The 25,315-nt window shown below is 36.0% G+C and overlaps 1 protein-coding gene across 1 annotated transcript in view; it reads right to left on the reverse strand.

The window, feature by feature from the left end:
* Positions 1–25,315, reverse strand: part of LOC123514879 — a 573,117-nt gene that overhangs the window by 477,326 nt on the left and 70,476 nt on the right. Inside the window, exons 5-9 of the mRNA XM_045273138.1 lie at positions 24,181–24,293; positions 23,707–23,995; positions 23,265–23,449; positions 1,679–1,817; positions 355–465 (exon numbers count right to left, since the gene is read on the reverse strand). Of these exons, the coding sequence (XP_045129073.1) occupies positions 355–465; positions 1,679–1,817; positions 23,265–23,449; positions 23,707–23,995; positions 24,181–24,293 (837 nt within the window). The remainder of the gene's footprint in view (positions 1–354; positions 466–1,678; positions 1,818–23,264; positions 23,450–23,706; positions 23,996–24,180; positions 24,294–25,315) is intronic.

A 25,315-nucleotide genomic window follows, 5' to 3' on the forward strand; every position in this document is an offset into this window, starting at 1 on the left:
ATAATAATAATAGTAATAATATGAGATATATACTGACATAAGCGATATGTTGTAGGGATAATTATCACTAAGTACATTAATAATCAGACACTTAGGTGGGCTTTCAGATAGGAGATATTTGAAATACCTCCTTTAGCCCATTAAACCCCATTGTAAACATGTAATGCTGAGTATTAATGAGAGAGAGAGAGAGAGAGAGAGAGAGAGAGAGAGAGAGAGAGAGAGAGAGAGAGAGAGAGAGAGAGAGAGAGAGAGAGACCTCACTACACTAATTTGTCTCTCATGAACAATAATTATCTATTCTCTTCTCTCTTTCCAATACTGCACAAAAATAAAACAAAATAAAAAATTTACCTTTTCCTTGATGATAAAGCGGATGATTTTCTCAAGTTTTTCCACATACTGTGGCTGGTGGAGGGAGTCCCGCAGAACAATCTGAAGGACGCGATTTTCTTTGATCCACTCCTGAAAAATGCATGAAGGGTAGCATCAAAGGCAATAACTAGATTGACTAACAAATCCAAACTCTACCACATGATTGAGATTCACTAATTTTGATCCTTCAGACCAGATCAGAGAGGACTAATATTTGTTCATGAAATCCAATTTTATCAAATATTATTTGACTAAATAAAGCTAAAACAAAAACTTAACATTATCTTACATCACAAAGTAAGACTACAACATTTTCATGTGTTATCAATAATGATGGTGTTGCTATATGAGACAAGACAGTAGTAGTGTAGATGGCAACTATATTCTTAAACTATACTCTTTTTATTCATGGAAGAACATTTGAGCATTGACCAAGCAGGGGAATTCCACGTGAGCTGTGTTGCCATATCTGCAGATGACCAATTATCAATGTAGCACCTTGATGGAAAGGGCAGGTGGGCCAGCAACCTCCCTCCCTCTCTCTCTCTCTCTCTCTCTCTCTCTCTCTCTCTCTCTCTCTCTCTCTCTCTCTATAATGTGAGTTTGTATGAATCAGGATATAATTCATTTGTTCATTTTCTACTGGTCTGGATGGTGGAATAATAGGACATCTATTAACATTTTGCTCAAAGAAATACTTATTCTCATTAAAAATAAATTTTCCTAGCTGTAAAAAAAAAAAAAAAAGTGAATACTTTGAGGTTGCTTCCAATGTGAGTGACAGCCTGTGAGGAAGTAACTCCTGAGAGGCTAAGCTACACCTCTCTCTGACCTGAGTCCATGACCCCCACAATAAGCACCTTAACCTACATAACAATGCTGCAGAGCTATGTTGTCAAATGTTGATATTTATATAAAAATCTTAACATTTTCTTGAAGCTGGAACCCTTCATGACACTGTGTGGTTTGGAAAGATAAATAATCCATAAATAATACTTGAGTTTCATTAGAAAAAAAAAAAGTCAAACAACTGATATTTTAAATAGAAATTGGGTAATGTGGCAAAGTAGCTAACAGTGCTTGGCCAATACCCAAACATTCTTCTGAGAGTAGAAGTATTACAAAAAGGGACGATTGCAGACATATTAATGAAACCATTAGTATGTAATTATACAGCTTTAATAACTGCGATGGTAGTGATTAACAATGTGACTGTGACATTTATCATAAAGAGAATAAGAAAATGCTTTATGTCTACAGATAATTAAGAAAAAAACATCTAAACTAATAAGAGATTCCTTACCGCCATTCGCTCTGCAGTCAGCCACTCCTCCTCTTCAACTGGACCATGGCGATGTGAGTAGTATGATACACTGGTGATCACTTTATTCACCTCATTGAGTGCATTCATCTTCCCATTAAATGATGAAATTTGCAGTAACCTGTACCAGTTAGTAAATATTTATCATTAGGACACATTTTTTCCAAAAAACTTTCAAACAAACAATCTGGTGGCATTTGTACCTCTACAAAATCTAGTATAGAAGTTACCACAGGATCCCTTCATAGAGAAGACAACATGGCTACAAGCAGAAAGAGGGCTCACCACAGGAAACAGGATAGACCTAAGAGTGACATCAATGAATGTAAATTAAATGACTGCAGCTTGAAAGAGTAGAGATCAAGGAAACATGTTGCAGAATTACATGACACCCACCTACATGAAAGATTCTACAATGAGCAACTATATGAACAGAAATGAGAGCAGAATGCATCGGGCCTAGAAGTGCATGTGCTTCCAACAACCCATGAAAATGGAGAAGTATAGAGTGCACAGGTGGTACAGCAGGAAAGTACAAATAACTATATATTTGGATCTACCTGGAAGCACATGTAAGAGCAAGATATGAGAAAGGAGGAAGACAACAAATAATTTCCCTAGAAAAGTGAGTACAGGAGAAAGGTAGTTTTAGTTGGAGATGAATGGAACCTAAAACCTAAAAACACCAAATATAGTTGGAAAATGGTGTGCAAATGAAGTGAATGGCAATGGAAAAGAACATAGTAGACTTGGGTGAAGATTCTATTTCCTTGCTAACCATCCTCCAATATAAACTATTCCACTAATACACATGTAGAAATGTAGGAGAGATGAGAAGAGCAAACAGAAAAGCCTTAATAACTAAGTGGCAAGGTTCATTGGATTCCACAGGTAATGGGGAGGATGTTTGATGGGTTAGGGGAATATGCTGTTGTTGTTAAAATGGAAAATAAGAAATAGATGGTAATATGGTAGGAGTAGAGGTAGAAAAGTGGATATAAAGTGGTAAGAAGATAGTAATATGAAAAGGTATGTAAGTGACAGAGAGAAGCTGAAATGAAAGGAAGAGGGATCAAGTATACAGGTGTCTAGTGTACATTAGCAGTAGAAATAATAGGATACAGGATGCTTCAAGATAGAAATAAGGGAAGCATTAGATGGACATTCAAGATTAAGGAGGCTGTAAAGAATAGAAATATACAGATGATAGTTTGAAAAATACTCAAGAAGAAATTGCCTTAAGAATGCATTAGGAATGTAAAGAAAGTTAAAAAAAATAATCTTAAAGAAATACAGTAAGTAACAATTTGGTAGAGATCCATAACTGCATGTTATTTTGGAAAATAATTTAGATAAAAAGGGGAGCAAAGAGAGAAATACAGAGACAATGGAGTTTAATGAATGAGAAAAAAGTATGTGATGCAAAAATATTAAACATGGGTGTGAATTATGAAATTATTAGTGACACCCTTTCTGACAACAGTAAAGTAAAAACCACAAACTAAATACAGGCAACCCCCGCTTAACGAAGGGGATTACGTCCCTAAAAAACCCTTCATTAAGCGAAACTTTGTTAAGCGAACCGATTATAACAAGTTTAACCCCTGACTTGAACTTCCATAGAGAGTAAACAAAGCGAGAGTGCATCATAGTAGTGAAAGGTTTAATGAAAGTAAAAATTATAAAGTTAAACATTTAGGCAGTTTAATTTAAGTCATTATTATGTACACTAATGTATGTATGTACATAACTTTATAATGTTGATGATCTTAAATTTATGAAGGGAGAGTGAAACGGGAAAGACACTAACCGGCAACCTGTGGAATTTAAAGGGCGCATCATTGTATCACGTACAAAACTTATGTACCACATTTCCACAAGGCTTTCCATTTTATCCATTGTAGAGTCACGAGTTCAGGTGGTTCTTTTAGCTTGCAAGGAAGATACGGTCTCACCAGCCTTCTTAATAGAGTCTGCTGACTTGAAAATAGTAGACAGTAGATGGAGTCAAGATGGTGGTGAGCAATGCTATTAGTTTTTTCGCCTCTTTCGTGTCTGTGAATAATATCCAACTTCACTTCGAGAGTAAGAGACTTCCTGGTCTTCTTAGCAACGCTAGGCGACATTGCAGGGCGTTTTGGTGATAAGTTGAGCGAGGGAAGACGACCTGCTGCTGACGCTGTTATTGTTTTGAACAGGGGGAGTGAGTGGTGCACGTGTTGTCCATGAGAGGCGCTGGTGTATTTCAAAAAAACCTGTCGGCTTGCGTGATATGGTGGAGCTTTCAAACTTGGAAAAAATTAGCTGGATAAAACTTTGTTAAAGCAAGTTTAGTGTTCGTTAAACGAGCAGATGGTAGTAAAAGGAAACCTTCGTTGTAGCAAAATTTCGTTGTATGAACCTTCGTTAAGCGGGATTGCCTGTACTATACAATTTATAGAATCAAACAGATAAAAATACAAGGAAGATTTAGTAATATTTAAGAGAAACAGCTTTCAACCTTCAACTAGAAGCAAAAGCCCTTCTTAGTAACATGTTCAATGAGAGATACGGGGGGAGGCTATAGAAGGAGGAAGTGGATGAAGATCCTGAGCCTGCAGGAGTTTCATGACGGTAAAAGCTAAGCCCTATTATAGAGGCTGAACTATAAACAAGTGGTGTACATCCAATCTATGAAAGTACCTTATGCCTTTCATCAATTACATGACCCTTCCCTACCCACCCACCCATAAAAAAGGCTAACAGCCATTGTATTAATATCACCCATTCCCATCTTCAACCATGGTTTTGGAGTAGGTGAGAATAATCCCATCTCATTCCCGTGCCCATAATTCACCTCAGTGGCCAAGAATAATATTGGTATTAATATTATTATTATCATCATTATTATTATTATTATTATTATTATCATTACTATTATTATTATTATTATTATTATTATTATCATTATTATTATTATTTATTATTTCTATTATTATTATCATCATCGTCATTAGCCCTTTCAAATAAAAAATTTCTGAAAAAAATAAACAATGAATGAATTCTTTGCCTATAATGTCACTAATATACATTATATAATGTAAGATAATACATAAAGTTGATTTATAAGTATGAACTGATTCAAGGGATTTAATATGGTATATAGGATGAGGAACAGAGAGGAAATATGTTCATTACAAGCAGCTGATAGGGAAATAGTTAGTACTGGGGAAGGGATTAGTAAAATTAAAAACAATATTTTTTTAACTGTCTCCACCCAGGAAAACATGCAGGATATTTCAGGTGAAAAGATTTTTAGAGCAGATATTGAAGATCTAACAAATATTTCCATAACTAAGGAGAAAGTGGAACAGTAGATAACCTGAAAAATTGAAGTTGCCAGGACCAGATTAAATAAATCCCAGAGTAAGAGTTAAGAAATGCAAAGAGGCTGTTAGTAAACCATTAAGTACCAATTAAGTGGAGGCAGGCCAATGCATTTTTAAGAAAAGATGTAAAACTTTAATTTTTAAGAAAAGATGTAAAACTTTAATGTCTAATTACAGATCTGTCAGCTTAACTCCAATTGTAAGTAAATTTAGTAGCAAAAACAGTAGGAACCATTTAGAAAGACACAACTTGATAAACCAATCACAACATGGCTTCATGAAGGGGATGTCTTGCCTTTCAAACTTGCTGAATTTTAACAGTAAAGTTTACAAGGCAGCAGATAATGTACATAGTTATAATATCTTATACCTTAAAGTAAAGCATTCAACAAGATACATCATCTGAGGCTCCTGAGAAAGGTATTATGCTGTAAAGACCGTGGCTAGGTGACATGCAACAGTCATAATAAACAGCTCTAAATCTGAGCAAGGTCAAGTAATTAGTGGGGTACCAGAAGAACAAGTTTCAGGATCATTGTTTTTAAGAGATATACCAATGACTCATATAATGGAACTAGAAGTGATATTAGTAAATCTGTGAATGACATCGATAAGTACATCGATTATATCAGATTTGGGCTTTATTTCATTTTTTTTTCTTAATGTGCTTTGGCACAGACATACTTGAAAGATGCCTAAAGAAACATAGAGAATGCCTTTTTTCAATTTCTCCACAAGTTATGATATATGGCTTTTAAAGTTTTTGCATTTTATGACATCATCAAAACAACATGAAAAGCTGTTATTTTGCTTCATTAAAAACTTTCTAATCACTTTAGGGAAAAACTGGTCAGACAAAATGTTACCCCAATCCCTGTCAATAAGTACACCAAGTTTCAAGGCAGCATGTTTAATGGTTAATTTTATAGTTTTTTTTTATATCTCGAAAAATCATGTTTTGAGAAACGGTTCTTTAAAGTTTGAAAAGTTAAGTACCCATGCTATGTGTTTATCAAAATTAGTAAAATTATCATATGTTGTGTGTTGATTCATAGAAAAACTGCAAAAAAGAATGATCTAATTATTCCCATATTTAGTACTTCATTTTGGGAGCTATTTACCTTGTGGTGACACCATCAGAATTCCTGGCTCTGGTTCTTTGTGCCTTTGCCGGTAGATTTGGCTCACTGGTGGGTGTCCTAAGAATGCTATTTCAGAGGATTATGGTTTATCCTAGCTGTCAGTAGGCACCTTTCCTGTTCTTCTTGAAATAATCCTCTCTAAGTAAATTTTTTGGTCCTAATCAAGATCGGTGCTTCCAGATATGTACATTTTTCCCTCTGCTTTCCTCTTCTCCTCCTCTCCTCCTCCTCCTCATGTATTTTCTCATTTTCTTTTCCTTAATCTCATCTTCTTAGCTTCTGCTATCTAAAATGAGATCCTATTCCTGTCCCTTCCCTCCAAAATTTCCTTTCATGCCGTGCCAAGCACCTCGGCTTCACCTGCCACTAAGTCATCATCTCTTCCCTCTTCTTTTCATTTACCTCCAATTCTCTTCTTTTTCTTTATCTCTCACATCTTCTTCAGCTGCTGTAGGCTATTTTGTTTATTTCCCATGTTGCAGTAGGAAGATCAGCAAAAAAAAATGTAAGAGCCTGCAAGCAGGAGTATGACATAACCTCTCCCTTCGCCTTTCTCTGTCGAACATAGGTGCTGTATAGCTAAGCAAGGGGGGAAGGAGGCAAGCCATTTAAAGGATGGAGCCTCATCACAGAGACCAATACTACTGGTAAAATGACAAGGAGAAACAAGCAATACACCACAATGCTTAGAAAGTGTTTATTGTGCCACGCCCACCTCATGGCGTACACCACTCATGTCCCTTTAAACCCATCAGAATGAGTGTTGCCGTATGCATAGGCCTATGATTCCTATACCATATGAATTCTGAATAAATTTCCTACAATAATCTGCAGGAATTGAAAAAAAAAAAAACACTTTTTGTCATAATTTACTAAATCTCAACCACAGCATGCCCTTAAGTAATCCCTTACCCAATCTAACATAATTCCTTTCAGTCCTCCTATGTTCTCTAACTTCCAAAGTAGTCTGCTATGAGGGACTTTATCAAAAGCTATTTTTATGTCTATGTATACTGTGTTCACCCATCCATCTCTGCTCTCCAGTCCTTTCATTACTCCTGAGCAGAAACTAGTAAATTTGACGCACATGATCTTCCTGTCCTGAACCCAAATTGTCTGTTCAATATAACATGTTTACCTTCCAGATATTTAACCCATTTTTCCTTGATAACAATTTCACATATCTTCCCCATAACACATCAGAGTGATACCAGTCTGTAATATAATGGCTCAGTTGACTTTCCTCCTTTGAATATTGGGATTATGTTGGCTCTATTCCATTCCAGTAGTACTCTCCCTTCCCAAATTAGTTCTAACAACTGATCTTTACATTCCTATAGTGCCCAGCCTGATAAACCATCCAGCTCCATTGCTTTTCTGACATCTAAATTTTCTAGTAGTCTTCCAATATCTTCTTTGTGCTCTATAATTTCCTGTAAGCCCCAACAATGCAATGTCCTATTTGGTTCTGTAAATGCCTCTTCTTCAGTGAACACAGTTTTGAAACTCTCATTCACTATTTCATTCATTTCCTTTGCTGTTTGGTATGTCTTCCCTCCTCTAATTATTTTTCCTATTGTCTCCTTATTCTTAATCTTACCATTTTTATATTTGAAGAAAAGTTTGGGTTCACCTTCACTTTTCCACACCAAATCTTTCTCAAAGTTTCGTTCTTCCTCTCTCCTTACTCTAATATATTCCTTTCTCGCACCCTTATACTGCCATCCGTTGTTTTCATTTCTTTGCTTTTTTAGTTTCTTCCAAGCTTTATCTTTTGCCTTTTTAGCTTCTGTACATCTGGCATTGTACCAAGCATGTATACTTTTCTTTATAGATAGGTATGTTTTTCTTCACTCCTTCATTATATTTCTGTAGGAATATTTCATATTTTCCCTGTACTGTCCTTCTGTTCATAATGTTCCTCCAATTTATTTCACCAAAAAATAATCTTAACTTTTCAAAATTTGCTCTTACACAATTTAATCTCTTTTTTGTATTCCTCTCTGTATCTTATCACATCCTCTTCCTGCATTTCCAATACTAATGTTACATGGTCACTTCTTTCCAGTGGACTAAGGTATTGTATGCTGAGGTATTTGTTATCTTCAAGGAACTCAATCCATTGTTTCTTTATTACTCTTTCACACATCTTGCATATTACACTAGTTAGTGATACCGGTTTGTAATTTAAAGGTTCTTCCTTCCTTCCACCCTTATATATAGGAACCATCTCAGCTCTTTCCATTCTACTGGTACTGTTCCATTTTCTATTGAGCATTTTATGATGTTGTATATAGGACTTGCTAGTTTTTCCCTACATTCCTTTAGTATTTTGCCTGAGACTTCATCTGGTCCCGTTGCCTTCTCTTCATCTAATTCCTTCATTAACTCTTTTATTTCAAGCTTGGTTACTTTAATCTCTTTCATATTACCCTGTGGTCTTTCAAATTTGGATTCCTTAGTAAAGACCACCTGAAATTTACCATTTAACAGCTCTGCAATACTTTTTGGGTCTTCCACCATCCCATTTTCTCCTTTTAACCTTTCTATTGTTTCTTTTTGCCTTATTTTTCTATTTATGAATCTGTAGAACAATTTTGGTTGCTCCTTACATTTTTCAACAATGTCCTTTTCATAGTTCCTTTCTTCTTCCTTCCTCACCTTAACATATTCATTTCTCACTGCCTTGAAGTTTTCCTTATTTTCTGGATTTCTATTCCTCCTCTACCTTTTCCATGCTCCATCTCTATTCTCCTTTGCCCTAGCACACCTTGCGTTAACCCGTCAGCACCAAGTGTCACCTATAGGTGACACTGTTTCCTATGGCTATATCTCCGAAAGTTTTTTCATTACCCATTAAGTTTAAGTTTTCTACAAGCCAAATCAATCATGTCTGTATTCTTTGATACACTCATCACCCACCAGTGCCTTTGTATATAGATACACCAAAAGGATGAAGAGGATGCTCTGCGGGAATTTCACCAAATGTTCAAGTTCATCTCTTATAATAGTTGCCCAAAGAGTTAAGAGGTGAGTGACTGTGTTCTGTATCTTTGTTGAAAAACACAAAAGGATGCTAAATGAAAGCATCACATCCATATAGCCATTAGATTAATCTCTGGTATGATATTTTCCAATACATTTTGCCTGTCACCTGTAGGTGATACTGGACACTAGAGATACTATTCTGATATCATTGTGTGACAACAGCAGATGATAGGTGTATAGTTTGTAGCTGAATAGGCTTTATTTCTCACTTGTTATCTAGTGTTTTATTGCTTTCCGGTATGTTTGTGGACATGATGACAAAACAATTAGCTTTGTAATTTATAGATAACATATATGTATATATTTTTTCTTTTGCTTCAGTCTGACTGTTGAAGAGATGCTACAAATATTAGAGAACACAGACGATGATGATCAGTATCAAGAATCTCCAGGTGCAAGTCAAGAAATTGGAGGCAGAGATTTAGTACAAGTCACGATTTTCCCTCGAGAACATGGTAAAGAAACAGATGAGGATTCAGATGATGAAAATACAAGAAATCTGAACCACTTTACTTCAGCTCAGCTAGTTTCGGAATGTGATGTAATAGGCGAGGTTAGAGAGACGGAAGCAACTAGGCATGGACATACAGAATGTAACAAAACATCAAGGAACAGAAAAAAAGAAAGAGTGGAAAAACAATATAGAACTGCCTAAACTAACTGTACTTCAACAAGATGTGCCAGTAAATGATACATTGGGTGATATCATGACACCTACTGATTGTTTTGAACTTTGCTTTGACGAGTCACTAGTAAAGTTATTGGTAGACATGTCAAACAGATATGCTTTTCAGAAAAATCACAACTTAAAAGTAACTGAAAGTAAAATGAAAGTGTATTTAGGAATTCTTTTGTTGACAGGATATCTTATTCCCAAGAACATACGTATGTGATAGAATTATGATCAATAAATATTCAATAAACCTTTATAATGCATTTGATTTGATCAACAATAATTCCTACTAGCAGCATCTGTTCAATGATGTACATAAACGATATACGCTTTACGTTTTAGAAAGCAAAAATATTCAGCAATGCTGAATTTCTGAGGATAAACATAAAGAGCAAAAATGTCTTAAATTAATGTCAATAAAAAAATATCAAAAAATAATTGAATTTACTCAAGAAATAAATGAATGGGGTTTCAAGGGTTAAACCAATCTTTCTTTCCTTCTCCTTTAGGTCTATATTTCAGAACATATTCCCTGACTCCTGTTTTGTATATTTCCAAAAATAAGTTATATTTCTCTTGCACCCTCTCTTGAGTTTTCCATCTCCTCCCAGTTCACGTTTTTGAAATAGTTCTTAAGGTTCTCAATATCAGCCTTTCTCTAATTTCATCAGTCTACTTTGTATAATTTATCTCTATCTTCCTTTCCCTCTTCTATATCCATTTCTAATATTACATGGTGACTCTCTCCAAATGGGCACATATCTTACATCATCGATCATTTGTATACCCCTTGTAAAAACCAGGTCCAATCTCGCCAGCTCGTCGTTTCCTCTGAATCTTGTGTTTTCCTTTACTCTTTGGACCATCATAATTCTTTCATTCGGTTCAGGAATCTTTCTCCCCAGGCTTCTTCCCCCATACCACTTAAATAATTTTCCCAGTCCACATTCCTTACAGTTGAAATCTCCTACTAATATCACTTTTCTCCTTTCTTTAATGACTCTCGCTAGACTCCTTATTGTGTCATCTATCATGTCTTTATATTCTTGATTGGTCCATGAATTTGTTCTTGGTGGCACTTATGTTCCAATGATTGTTAACTTTTTTATATTAATATGCATCTTAACATACAGTACTTCTGCTTTTCCTTCCCCATTCTCCACTTGGTTTACCACCATCTTTCCTTAACATTATCATGACTCCTCTTCCTCCTTTACCAACTCTGTCTCTCCTCCATATATTATACCTAATATCCATGTCTATTTTTATTGCCTCAATTAATTTTGTTTCAGCCAGGCATACAATAGTGTGTGTGTGTGTGTGTGTGTGTGTGTGTGTGTGTGTGTGTGTGTGTGTGTGTGTGTGTGTGTGTGTGTGTGTAGGAGAAGAGCGCTTATGTGAAGAAAATTCTGGAGTTAGAAGGTAAAATTGAAAAACTGTTTGAAAAGTATGAGGGCCTGGAAACGAGTTATGACAATGTAAAGAGAGACTGTGCCGATATGAAGAAGGAAAATGCAGCACTGAAAGAGGAAGTTAAGCTAATTAAAGTGAATTGCGAAAAATGTGGAGAATCTCTAGGAAAAGTGATGGAGAAGCAGGCTGAATGGAAAAAGTCAGGAAGTGGAAAGAAAGGAGGTAAATTACAAAGTTGCAAGTCTGGAAAAGGAAATCAAAGAGTCAGGGGAGAAAACTTTGGGCCTTGCTGAAATTATAGATCAACAGATCATAGAAGAGAAGATAGCTGAGAAAGTGGTGAAGGTTATTAAGTCAAATGAGACATTGGTGAGGGAAACTGTAGACAAAAAGAGATGTGTGGTGATATTTGGTGTGGAGGAGGATAAGACACCGAGTAAAATGGAGAGAGAGAAAACATAAAAAGGTGATAAATAATATCATTAATGTGGTGCAAGAGGAGGAAAAGACCTAGTACAAGAAATAGAGGACTTCCATAGAATTGGAAAGTTCACAAGAGAAGGTATGAGGCCAATAAGAATCAAACTTAAGTCACAAAAGGATGTAGATGAATTGGTGGAGAAGTCATGGAGGCTAGCCCAGCAGGAAACAACAAGGAAGATTTGGTTGAGAAGAGATCTCGGTGAAAAGGAAAGAGAAATGTTAAATGAGTTGAGAAAGGAGGCTTTGAAAAAAATGAAGAGAGGACAGAAGAAGAGAAGAAAGAGTTTTTCTGGAGAATCTTGGATATGAGACTGAGGAAGTGGTTCATAACCCAGAAAAGTACAGCAAGAAAGGACTAAAGAAACTTACATATGAGCGAAATGTAATGTATTCCAACATAAATGGAGTGATATCGGGATTTTAGAACTCAACGATTACTTGAGGGACAAGAACCCAGATATTGTGGGTCTTACTGAAACAAAACTGAGAGAGGGAGAAGACCTGATGAAGGTTGGAGAAGGAAATATAACGTTTGGAAAAGAAATAGAGTAGGTAAGATGGGAGGAGGAGTGATGTTGCTGGTTAAAAAGATATAAAGGTGGATCAAGTGAAAAAGGTATGGGAAAGGCAGAAGTGCTAAAGATCAGAGCAGAAACTAATGAAGGAAAAAGAGGCACTACATAGTGGTGTACGTACCACCTAAGACAAATGCATGGTCAGTACAGGAATATGAAGAAATGATAAGTGATACAGGAACATGTCTGGAAGAAATGTTGGGTGGCTGTGAACGAACTATAATGATGGGAGATTTTAATTGTAAAGAGGTGTGTTGGGAGGACTGGTCAATGGAAGGATCAGAGACAACATGGGGAAATACACTATTGACACTGGCAATGGAAAATGTGTTAACTCAGTGGGTCAAAGAAGATACTAGGTTTGGAGGAGAGGGAGCATCGTCAAGACTGGACTTGGTCTTTAGTACAGAGCCAATGGTCATTGAGGAGATGAGGGTGGAGTGCCCTTTAGCAAAGAGTGATCATGCAGTTTTGGAGTTCAAGGTGATAGACGAAGAGAAATCTAGAAGAAATGAAGAATATAAAGTGGGAAGATGGAATTATGCCAAGACAGATTTTGGAAACCTAAAGAAATTCTTTCAAGAGACAAATTGGATGAAATTCAAGAGTGCTAAGGAGCAAATGAAAAGTGGAAGGAATTTATAAAAATATACAAAGAAGGTGAGAAAAATTTGTACCAATAAGACAACATAGAGAAGTTGGAAAGCAGGACTGGTTTAACGATAGATGTGAAAAGGCTAGAACAAGAAAAGAGGATGCATGGAAGAGGTGGAGAAGGAAAAGACGGATTAAGCAGTGGGAAAGTTACAAAAGAGCAAGAAATGAATATGTGTTGATTAGAAGAGAAGAAAGAAAGAAACAAGAAAAGGATATAATTGATAAATGTAAAGACCAACCAAGGCTTTTTACAGACATGTGAACAACAACATCAAAAATAGAGAAAGTATTGAAAGTTTAGAAGTAAATGGAGTATGCAGTGAAGATCCCAGGAAATGGCAGAGGCTATGAATGGATGCTTTCGGAAGGTATTCACAAAGGAGACTGCTTTTGACAAACCACTGGTAATGGAACAGAAAGGGATTATGAAGGAGTTTCAAGTAACTGTGGAGGAGATCAAGAACATGATGGGGAGTTTAGAAGTGAGAAAAGCTGTGGGACCTGATGGGGTATCAGGATGGATTTTAAGAGAATGCAGGAGCAATTGGCAGAAAAAGTTTGTGAAGTAATTGATGCCTCATTAAGGGAAGGTGTAGTGCCCCAAGACTGGAAAAGAGCTAACATTGTCCCAATCTATAAATCAGGTAACAAGAGAGACCCATTGAACTATAGACCAGTGTCACTTACAAGTGTGGTAGCTAAGATGTGTGAGAGGGTGGTGAAGACTAGATGGACAGACTTCTTGGAGAAAATGACATACTTTGTGAGTGTCAATTTGGTTTTAGGAAAGGGCGTTCATGCACGACAAACCTGATATGTTACTATTCGAGGGTGATAGATGTAATACAGGAAAGAGATGGTTGGGCTGATGGAATATATCTGGATTTAAAAAAGGCCTTTGATAAGGTACCACACCAGAGACTGATCTGGAAACTTGAAATGGTAGGAGGAGTGCATGGCAGTTTACTAAAATGGATGGAAGACTTTTGGTAGGAAGAGAAATGAGAACAATAATTAAGGACAGACCATCAGAATGGGGATTGGTGGAGAGTGGAGTTCCACAGGGATCAGTGTTGGCACCAGTAATGTTCGCAGTCTACATAAATGACATGGTGGATGGGGTGTCCAGTTATGTGAGCCTATTTGCAGACGATGCAAAATTGTTAAGAAAAGTGAGATGTGACAAAGATTGCGAACTACTCCAGGAAGACTTGGACAGAATATGGAAATGGAGCTGTACATGGCAAATGGAGTTCAACACGACAAAATGCAAGAAAATAGAGTTTGGCAAGAGTGAAAGAAGAATCAGGAGTATGTACAAGATAGGAAATGAAGACATAAAACCAGTCATGAAGAAAAAGACCTTGGGGTGACAATTACCAATGACCTATCGCCAGAGAGACATATAAACAAAATAATTGGAGAAGTATTGAACTTATTGAGGAACATAAGAGTGGCGTCAGATATCTAGATGAAGAAATGATGAAGAAAATAATTACTGCAATGATAAGACCGAGGCTTGAATATGCAACAATACAGTGGGCTCGAACTTAAAGAAACACATAAGGAAACTAGAGAAAGTACAGAGGGCTGCAACAAAATGGTGCCTGACTTAAGAGATTTGACTTATGAAGACAGACTGAAAAGAATGCAACTTCCAACCCTGGAAAACAGAAGAGAAAGGGGAGACCTGATAGCAATATACAGAGTGATGATTGGCATGGAAAAATGGATAGGGAAGATCTGTGTATGTGGAATGAAGAATGTCGAGAGGGCATGGGAAAAACTAAAATGGCCACTTATAGGAGAGATGTGAAAAATATAGCTTCCTCATAGAAGGGTGGAAGCATGGAATAGTTTAGACGTGGAAGTGGTCAACGCAAGGAATATTCATGATTTTAAGAAAAGCTGGACATTAATAGATATGGAGACGGGACAACACGAGCATAGCTCTTTTCCGTATGTTACAATTAGGTAAATACAATTAGGTAAATACACACACACACACACACACACACACACACACACACACACACACACAGAACAAGAGATACAGGTGCCGTCGCTATATATATGACGAAGCTATAAGAAAAACTTATAGAATTATAGTCAGACCTCGGATGGGGTATCAAACAAGCACACAGTGGATGCAACCTGAAAACTGAAATCAAGAAACTAGCCTGTGTACCCGGAAACTAGAGAAAGTACAAAGGGCTGCAAAAAACAAAATGGTGCCTGACTTAAGAGATTTGACTTATGAAGACAGACTGAAAAGAATGCAACTTCCAACCCTGGAAAACAGAAGAGAAAGGGGAGACCTGATAGCAATATACAGAGTGATGATTGGCATGGAAAAAAATGGATAGGGAAGATCTGTGTATGTGGAATGAAGAATGTCGAGAGGGCATGGGAAAAACTAAAATGGCCACTTATAGGAGAGATGTGAAAAATATAGCTTCATAGAAGGGTGGAAGCATGGAATAGTTTAGACGTGAAGTGGTCAACGCAAGGAATATTCATGATTTTAAGAAAAGCTGGACATTAATAGATATGGAGACGGGACAACACGAGCATAGCTCTTTCCGTATGTTACAATTAGGTAAATACACACACACACACACACACACACACTACACACAGAAAAGATGACACACAAATACAGGTGACATGGGGGGGTTGGTTTTTTTTTGTGTGTTTTTTTTGTGTGTGGGTTTTTTTTGGGGTTTTTTTTTTTTTTTGGTTTTTTTTTGGGGGGTTTTTTTTTTTTTTTGTTGGGGTGGTTTGGGGGGGGGGGGTTTTTGGGGGGTTTTTTTTTTTTTTTTGGGTGGTTTTTTTTTTTTCCTTTCTGGTTTTTTTTTGGGTTTTGGTGGGTGTGGGGGTGGGGGGTTTTTTTTGTGGGGTGTGGTGTGGGGGTGGGTTTTTTTGGTGGTGGGGTGGGGGGTGAGGTGAGTTTAGAGAAGAGATTGGAAGAAGAGATCAGATTTTATGGATAGGTGAGAAGGAAGAAGTAAAAAAAAGAAAAAGGAAATAATGTGATAATGATGAACAAATGAAAGGAGAAAAAAATAAAAAAGGTTCTGGTTGAGAGTGGTGTGGTGTTGTGTGGTGTGGTGGGTGTGTTTTTTTTGTGTGTGTTTTTGTGTGGTTTGTGGGGGAAGGTTGGCTTGTGAAGAGTGTGTGTGTGTGTGTGGTGTGTGTGTGTGTGTGTGTGTGTGTGTGTGTGTGTGTGTGGGAGTAAGGAATTTTACAGGTGGGATAAAGTGGATATACAAAAATAAAATGAATATGAAATTATAAAATAAAAATGTGGGAAACATAACATGATAGGAAAGGATGAGAGAAAGAACATAGAATATACTAGTGAAAGATAAAGAAAATTTCTTTGAAGGAAGAAATATAATAGGAGAAGGAAAGTGGATGAATAGATATAGATAAGGGAAAAAATAGAAAAGGAAAGAAAAAAATAACATAAAAAAAGAAACATACAAATGAGAAAGATGGTGAAAAAAATAAAATAAAAAGATTTGGGATCTTAAAAAGATGAGTGTGAAAAAGAAGGAAAAGGGAGGAAATGTGGTGATATCTACAAAATAAAAAAAGAAAGTGTGGTGTGTGGAAAGGAAAGTGAGACAGAGTGGATGGATGTGGAGAAATCTAAAAATAAAAGGAAAATAGAGATATAAAAAGACATCTAATAATATGGGAAACATAAACATAGAATCTCAGGAATGGATGTGGAAGATACAGGATCAGATTAATGGAAAGACAAATAAATGATCAGATTTGAGGGTGGAGATATAGAGTATAGATAAAGGAAAGAGACAGAGTAACAGAAGGATGAGTGGAATGATATAAATAGGGAAGACAAAACAATATGAGAGTGAAATGAAAAAAAGAAAAATATGAAAATATAATAGGAGAGGAAACAGATAAGTGAACAGGAACAAGAGACAGGGAGGATGTGGTGGTGGATATTAAATAAAAGATATGAAAGTTAGAATATGAGATGTGTCTGGACTGAATATGAAGAAAAATGTGAAGAAGGTGGAAAGTACAGAGGCTGGAACAAGGATGGTACTATGAGGAAAGACTGAGGAATGGGTGACCACATTAGAAGAGAGAAGAACAAGAGGAGACATGATAACTATGTATAAATTGGTGAACAAGATTGACATACTGGACAGAGAGTTGATAAGGTGAACAAGAATCATCTGAGGACATGGAAAAAGAATAAAGGACATCTGTAAATGAGACAGAAAAATACAGTTTGAGAGATTGATAAGTGGAATAAAGAGAGTGATGTAGTATGTGTGGAAAAGATGAAAGAGAGATATGACAGGAATGGACAAGGAGACAGGAAGAGATTAGCTCAGTGAATACACAAATAGGTAAATACAAATAGGTAAATACACACACACACACACAGACAGAATGGGACCATATAAAGATAGAAAAACGAGACCAATTAAAATACTACTAAAATCACAAGCAGCAACAAAAGAAATATTATATAGAACAACAAAACTTAGAGAAACAGAAGGCTGCAAGGATATCTATATAAAGAAAAATAGAAATGAGGAAGAAAGGAAGAGATACAATGAACTGGCAGCAACAGTAAGGGAAAAGAATAATGAAAGGTCAGAAGAGGAGAAGAAGGCATTTTTTTGGAGAATTCTAGGAGACAGGATAAGGAAATGGTATATAAACGAAAAGGAAGAAAAAAAGTGGAACAAGTTTAACTAAAAATGATAAAGGCAAAAGACTAAAAATGATGTATACAAACATAGAGGCAATTTTATCAAGTAAACTAGAATTAAGAGATTACATAAAGAAAGAAAATCCAGATATTGTATGCCTGGCTGAAACAAAACTAAATAAGGCAATCAAAACAGACTTGGATAATAGGTATAATGTATGGAGAAGAGACAGAGTTGGTAAAGGAGGAGGAGTCATGATTATGTTAAGGAAGGAGAGTGATAAATAAAATGGAATGTGGGGAAGGAAAAGCAGAACTATTGTATATTAAGATGCATATTAATAAAAGAGTTAACAATCATTGTAACATATGTGCCACCAAAAACAAATTCATGGACCAATCAAGAATATAAAGATATGATAGATGACACAATAAGGAGTCTAACGAGAATCGTTAAAGAAAGGAGAAAAGTGATATTAGTAGAAGATTTCAACTGTAAAGAAGTGGACTGGGAAAATTATGAAAGTGGTATGGGGGAAGAAACCTGGGGAGAAAGATTCTTGAACCTAATGATAGACAATATGATGGACCAGAGAGTAAAGGAATGCACAAGATTCAGAGGAGACGACGAGCCGGCGAGATTGGACCTAGTTTTTACAAGGGGTATACAAATGAATGATGATATAAGATATAAGTGCCCATTGGGAGAGAGTGACCATGCAATAGATAGAAAAGAATAAATAAATAGAAATAGATATAGAAGAAGGAAAGGAAGATATAGACGATACATACAAAGGAGACCAATTAAATTACAGAAAGGCTGAAATTGAGAATTTTAAGAACTATTTTAAAAAGGTAGACTGGGAGGAGATGGAAAACTCAGAGACAATGCAAAACAAATATAACTTATTTTTGGAAATATACAAAACAGGAGTCAGGGAATATGTCCGAAAATATAGACCTAAAGAGGAAGGAAAGAAAGATTGGTTTAATGCAAGGTGTGAAGGCAAAGGAGAAAAGAGATGGAGCATGGAAAAGGTGGAGGAGAAATAGAAATCCAGCAAATAAGGAAAACTTCAAAGCAGCGAAATGAATATGTTAAGGTGAGGAAGGAAGAGGAAAAGAACTTGAAAAGACATTGTCGAAAAATGTAAGGAGCAACCAAAATTGTTCTATAGATTCATAAATGGAAAAATTAGGCAAAAAGAAACAATAGAAAGGTTAAAAGGAGAGAACGGGATGGTGGAAGACCCAAAAGTATGGCAGAACTATTAAATAAAAATTCCAGGAGGTCTTTACTAAGGAATCCAAATTTGAGAGGCCACAGGGTAATAGAGAGACAATCTATATGAAAGAGATTAAAGTAACCAAGCTTGAAATAAAAGAGTTAATGAAGGAACTGGATGAAGAGAAGGCAATGGGACTGGATGAAGTCTCAGGCAGAATACTGAAAGAATGTAGGGAAGAACTAGCAAGTCCTATATACAACATCATAAAATGCTCAATAGAAAATGGAACAGTACCAGTAGAATGGAAAAGAGCTGAGGTGGTTCCCATATGTAAGAGCAGAAGGAAGGAAGAACCTTTAAATTACAGACCGGTATCTCTAACTAGTGTAATATGCAAGATGTGTGAAAGAATATTAAAGAAACAATGGATCGAGTTCCTTGAAGACAACAAATTAATATCAAATAGCCAATTTGGTTTTAGAAAAGGATGGGCTTGTGTAACTAATTTATTGAGTTTCTATTCCAGAATAGTTGATAGAGTACAAGAGAGCGAGGGATGGGTTGACTGTATTTATTTGTATTTAAAAAAGGCGTTTGACAAAGTGCCACATGCAAGATTTCTGTGGAAGTTAGAGGAGAAGGGTGGCTTAAAAGGAAGCACATTGAGATGGATAGAAAATTATTTGAGGGGGAGAGAAATAAGGATGGTAGTTAAAGATATGAAGTCAAGTGGAGAGCAGTAGAGCGGAGTGCCACAGGGGTCAGTATTGGCACCAATACTTTTCCTCATTTATATTAACAACATGCCAGAAGGAGTGAACAGCTATAATCTGTTTGCAGATGATACAAACTGTGCAGAGTTATAAAGCAAAAGGAGGATTGTGAAATACTGCAAGAAGACCTAAATAAGATCTGGGAATGGAGTAAGAAGTGGAAATGGAATTCAATGTGAACAAAAGCCATGTCATGGAAATGGGAAAGAGTGAAAGACGATGTGGGAATCTATAAGATGGGAGATGGAGTAGAACTGGAGAAAGTCAAAAGGAAAAGGACTTAGGAGTGATGATGGAAGAAAACAATTAAAGTAAGCCATATTGATAGAATTTTTAGAGAAACATATACAGGAATATTGACGAGTTCAAAAATTTCATGAAAACACTTCGATTAAGCGAAATTGAAGAATAATTATAACAAGTATAATGATTTGAATTCCATTGACAGTAAGCAAAGTGAGATGATCATAGTACAGTAAAAGGTTTAATGAAAGAAAATTATGAAGTTAAACATTTAGGTAGAATTTAAGTCATTATAATGACAAATGTATGAGAAATAAGGATGATCTTAAATGAAGGGAGGGAGAGTGAAAGGAAATACATAATGGCAACCTGTGGAATGTAAACAAAGTGGATCATGGTACTGATACAAAACTTATGTACATTTACAAGGATATATTGTAGAGTCATGAGTTCTGGTGGTTCTTTTAGCTTGCAAGGAAGATGAGGTCTAGTTTTAATAGAGATTGATTGAAAATAGTAACAGTAGATGGAGTCAAGATGGTGGGAAGAATGTTATAAGTTTTCTGGCCTCTCTTGTCTGTGAATAATACCCAGCTTCAGAGAAAGACACTTCCTGATCTTCTTAGGATTAGACATAGCATGTGTTTTGGTGTTGAACTAAGGAAGATGAGCTGCTGGTGACGCTGTTATGTTTTGACTGGGGAGTGAGTGGTGCGTGTGATATTGATCTTGATCTTGATGCTACAGGTGACACAGATTTCTTCTGAGGGCCTTTGATGGCAGAGATGTGTTGTCCAGAGGCTTGATCTTGATCTTTATTCTATAGGTGTCTCAGATTGAGGAGAATAAGCAGCTCCTGATGTATTCAAAAGCCTGTCAGCTTACATGATACATTGGGGCTTTCAAATTTGGAAAAAAAATTACCTGGATAAAACTTAAAAGGAGTTTGGTGTTATAAAAGAGCAGATGGTAGTAAAATAAATTGATAGGAAATTTGTTGTTGAACCTTGTGTGGCTGTAGGAAATATTAGAGAAGATTTCACTACATGGAAAAGAAATGATAAAAGAAATTGATAGTACTAAAATAAGAAGATTGGTATATGCAGGAGTAGTGAAAAAAAGAAAACATATAAGAAATTGGAGAGACAAAAATAACTACAAGAATGGTTCCAGAATTTGAAATGACATATGAGGAGAGACTAAAGAGGATCTAAATGAAACAAAGAAGGAGAGAGGAGACCTGATAAAAGTTTTAAATATAAAATGGACCAATGGTTAATAAGAATGATCCTGAGAAGAATATGACATGAAGACAAGATCACATAGTAAAAAGCTGAGAAAAGGAAGATGTCTGAGAGATATTAAAAATATAGTTTCCTAGAGATGTATTGAGGAACAGTTTAAATGAAAAGTAGTGTCTGCAATGAGTGTGATACAAAAAATTGGATAAGTGTAGATATGAATTAGAGATGAGCCATTAAACTACAATAAGGTAAATACAAACACACAAGTACCAGTAGAGTGGAAGAGAGCTGAAGTGGTGCCCATTTATAAGGGAGGCAGTAAGGAAGAGCCTCTTAACTATAGACCTGTGTCTCTAACAAGTGTGGTCGGTAAGATTTGTGAGAGGGTGATAAAGAAATATTGGATACGGTTCCTGGAGGATCATAAGTTATTATCGGATCATCAATTTGGCTTCAGGAAAGGGAGGTCATGTGTAACAAATCTACTGAGCTTTTATTCAAGAGTGGTTGACAAAATACAAGAGAGAGGGATGGATGGACTGTGTATATTTGGATTTAAAGAAAGCTTTTGACAAGGTACCTCACATGAGACTGTTATGGAAAGTAGAGATTTATGGAGGACTGAAAGGAAAAGTGTTAAAGTGGATGGAAAACTACTTGAGATGGAGGAGATGAGAACGGTAATAAGGGATGCAAAGTCGGACTGGTTGGTGGTGGAGAGTGGAGTCCCACAAGGCTCAGTGCTGGCACCAATACTTTTCCTGGTATATATAATGACATGCCAGAGGAGTAAACAGTTATATTAATTTGTTTGCGGATGATGCGAAGTTGTGTAGGTGTGTGAAGAGTGAAGAAGATTGTGAAATTTTACAGGCAGATCTGGATAAGATTTGGGAGTGGAGCAAGAGGTGGCAAATGGAATTTAATCTGAGCAAAAGTCATGTGATGGAGATGGGAAGAGTGGAAGACGGCCAAGAGGGTCATATAAGATGGGTGAAGAAGTAGTGTTGAAAAAGGTGGAAAAGGAAAAGGATTTGGGAGTGATAATACAAGACCATGGGCAGTTTGAGGCTCATATTGATAAGATGTTTGGAGAAACATATAATTTGATAAAAATATTGGATTAGCCTTCCATTATATGGATAAAGATATGATGAAGAAATTAATTAGTATGGTAATTAGACCAAGATTGGAATATGCTGGAGTGGTTTGGTCCCCTTATAAAAAGAAGCATATAAGGAAGTTGGAGAGATTGCAGAGAATGGCAACAAAAATGGTTCCGGAATTGGCAGAAATGACCTATGAGGAGAGATTAAAAGAAATGAATTTGCTTACCTTGGAACAAAGAAGAGAAAGAGGAGATTTAATACAGGTTTATAAACTGTTGAATGGACTGGATGAAGTGGATAATGAGCAAATGATGTTGAGAGAGGAAAACTTAAGTAGAACTACAAGATCGCATAGTAAAAAGATAGCCAAAGGAATATGCTTGAAGGATGTGAAAAAATATAGTTTCCCACAAAGATGTGTGGAGGTGTGGAATGGTTTGAGTGAGGAGGTGGTGTCAGCGAGGAGTGTGCATAGTTTTAAAGGAAAATTGGATGTGCGTAGATATGGAGACGGGGCCACACGAGTATGATACCCAGGCCCTGTAAAATTACAACTAGGTGAATACAACTAGGTGAATACACACACACACTTGGTCAACTGCCTGTAGATCATTCTCTCTGAAGAAGCCTTAAAGGCAAAACAGTGGAGAAATAAAGTACTCCTCTGGCTCCCAAGTTTCCTTACACCACCAACCCACCAATTTGTTCCACTTCATTGCAATATGTGGATTAATATTATACTTTTGAGGTATAATATTACTATTAAGGGTCACTGATGAAGTTAAGTTTAGTTCAATTTCTTGATACTGTAAAACTTCATAGAAAATAAGAATAAAATCACCAGTATCTTAAATATAAATAAATCTGACAAACATAATTCTAAGCAATGTCAAAATACATACACACTTCACTTACCTGAGTATCATTTTTAGCCTAAAAATCTCCAGATTTTTGGCAGTTTCCTCCTGACTGGGAACACGGGATACCAGGCACTTGATGGCTTTGATGATGGCAGATAATGCATCGTTCTTGGCTTCATTTTTGGCCTCCTTCTTCAGCTCTTCATCAGTGAGATTTTCAAGAAAGGCAGGCACTACTTCCTAAAGAGCAGACAAACAATGTATGAACAATCTTATCACACAAGAAAAAATTCTATACATACATTGAATTATAATGGACTATTAATACAAGGGCTTTGACCATACAAAAGATAAAATTAAAATTCTGAGATGAACAACAGTAGGACAAAAGAATGGAGAGACTGCAATATAACTTAGTTCTTAGTTTGAATCCTCTCTAAAAACACAATCTGCCTTTGGTTATAGTCATAATGTTAGCTGATACATGATACACTTACTACAATAGGCATGAAGTATTTTTCTATAGTAGACACTGTGAGCATCTCATAACAGAGGCCGAAGGGTCGGAGGAGAGCACAAATGACTGGAACTGAGAGGTTCTTGCCCGATTGGAATCGTTCAAGGAGGATCTGAAAGCCACCAAGCTTACCAAAGAGATTAATGAGATCCACTAACCACCCTCGAGGATTTCTAGGATCAGGGGGTCTAGCATAGAGTTCATAGTCTGGGATCTGTGATCCCTGTTGAACTGTCTCAGAGGAACGTGTACTGTTGAATGTGTGAAATCTGAAAAAGAAAAAAAGAAAAAAAGAAAATCTAATCACAAGCCTGAAGGTGATTATTTTCATAATTTCATGATATGATTATCCTTAAAATTCCATTCACTATACAAGTTTCATCACAATTTTCTATTCCAGCAGGGTAAAAGTACTTTGGAAACTTTAAAGATGCAACTCAAAACATTTACTTACTTTGAATTAGGACTCAGCACCATAGCAAGAAGGTCAAGCAAAGAAAACCAGTCTTGGTGCAGCTTCACAACTACTAATTCTATTAACTTCTCACAGTTTTTCAAGATGCATCTCTGAAAACAAATTAAAATATCATTAGATACACAAAATGAGTTATCTCAAATATCAAAGAGCATTTGACAAGATCTTGAAACATTCTTACTCCAATCTGCAGTCTCTATGAGAACATTTTTCCTTTAAGTAGTAGTCCTAAAAATCTTACCCCATTTCCACACCATAAATAATGTTATAATTCTGCTAATTTCACAGGTGAATTAATGCATTTTATACATGTTTATTTTCTGGACTAACAAAATTATCACACTCCTGCCATATTGTATCCTTTAAAAAGAGCAGTGGCAGTAGTAATGGAGGCATCATGGTAGGATTCTTAGGATAGCAAAAATCAAAAGCGAGAAAAGAGATCTTGCTAAAACTAAACATGCTGATTGAAAACATGCACACCTTCCTTGAAAGAAAAAAGGCATTTCCAAAAATATCTAAAAAAAAGAATCTCCACAAAAAATATTTAGATGAAACAGGGACCAAAGCATGATATTACAAGAGAGACAGGGAAGGTGCAAAACAGTAAGATGTCAACTGTGATGTGACATACTTTCATTGATCCCACCTACAAAAGAAAACATGCATTAATAATATAGAAAATATCATGAAGTGAGCAATGAAGCATGGAGTGAATTGGAGAATGTTCTACAAGAGAAACTGACAAAATCTATCTCAAGAGATGAGTCAATTTCCATGTTAAAAATTAACAATGGAGGTACTAATTACATTGATATAAGTGCAGAATAAATATATACAAATGAAAAAAAAATATTAAAATATGTATATGACATATATGGACATATATATGAATATGATATGATATATAATATATGTGTGTGTGTGGGGGGTGTGTGAGAGTCAGTGTGTGTGAGAGTGTGTATAGTAGGTGTGTATATATATGTGATATAGATGTATATATATAGTGGGTGAAGATATGATATAAATATATGTATATATATATGTATATGTATATATATGTATATATATATATATATATATATATATATATATATATATATATATATATATA

This window comes from Portunus trituberculatus, chromosome 38 (assembly GCF_017591435.1).
Source record: "Portunus trituberculatus isolate SZX2019 chromosome 38, ASM1759143v1, whole genome shotgun sequence".
Classification (NCBI taxonomy): domain Eukaryota; kingdom Metazoa; phylum Arthropoda; class Malacostraca; order Decapoda; family Portunidae; genus Portunus; species Portunus trituberculatus.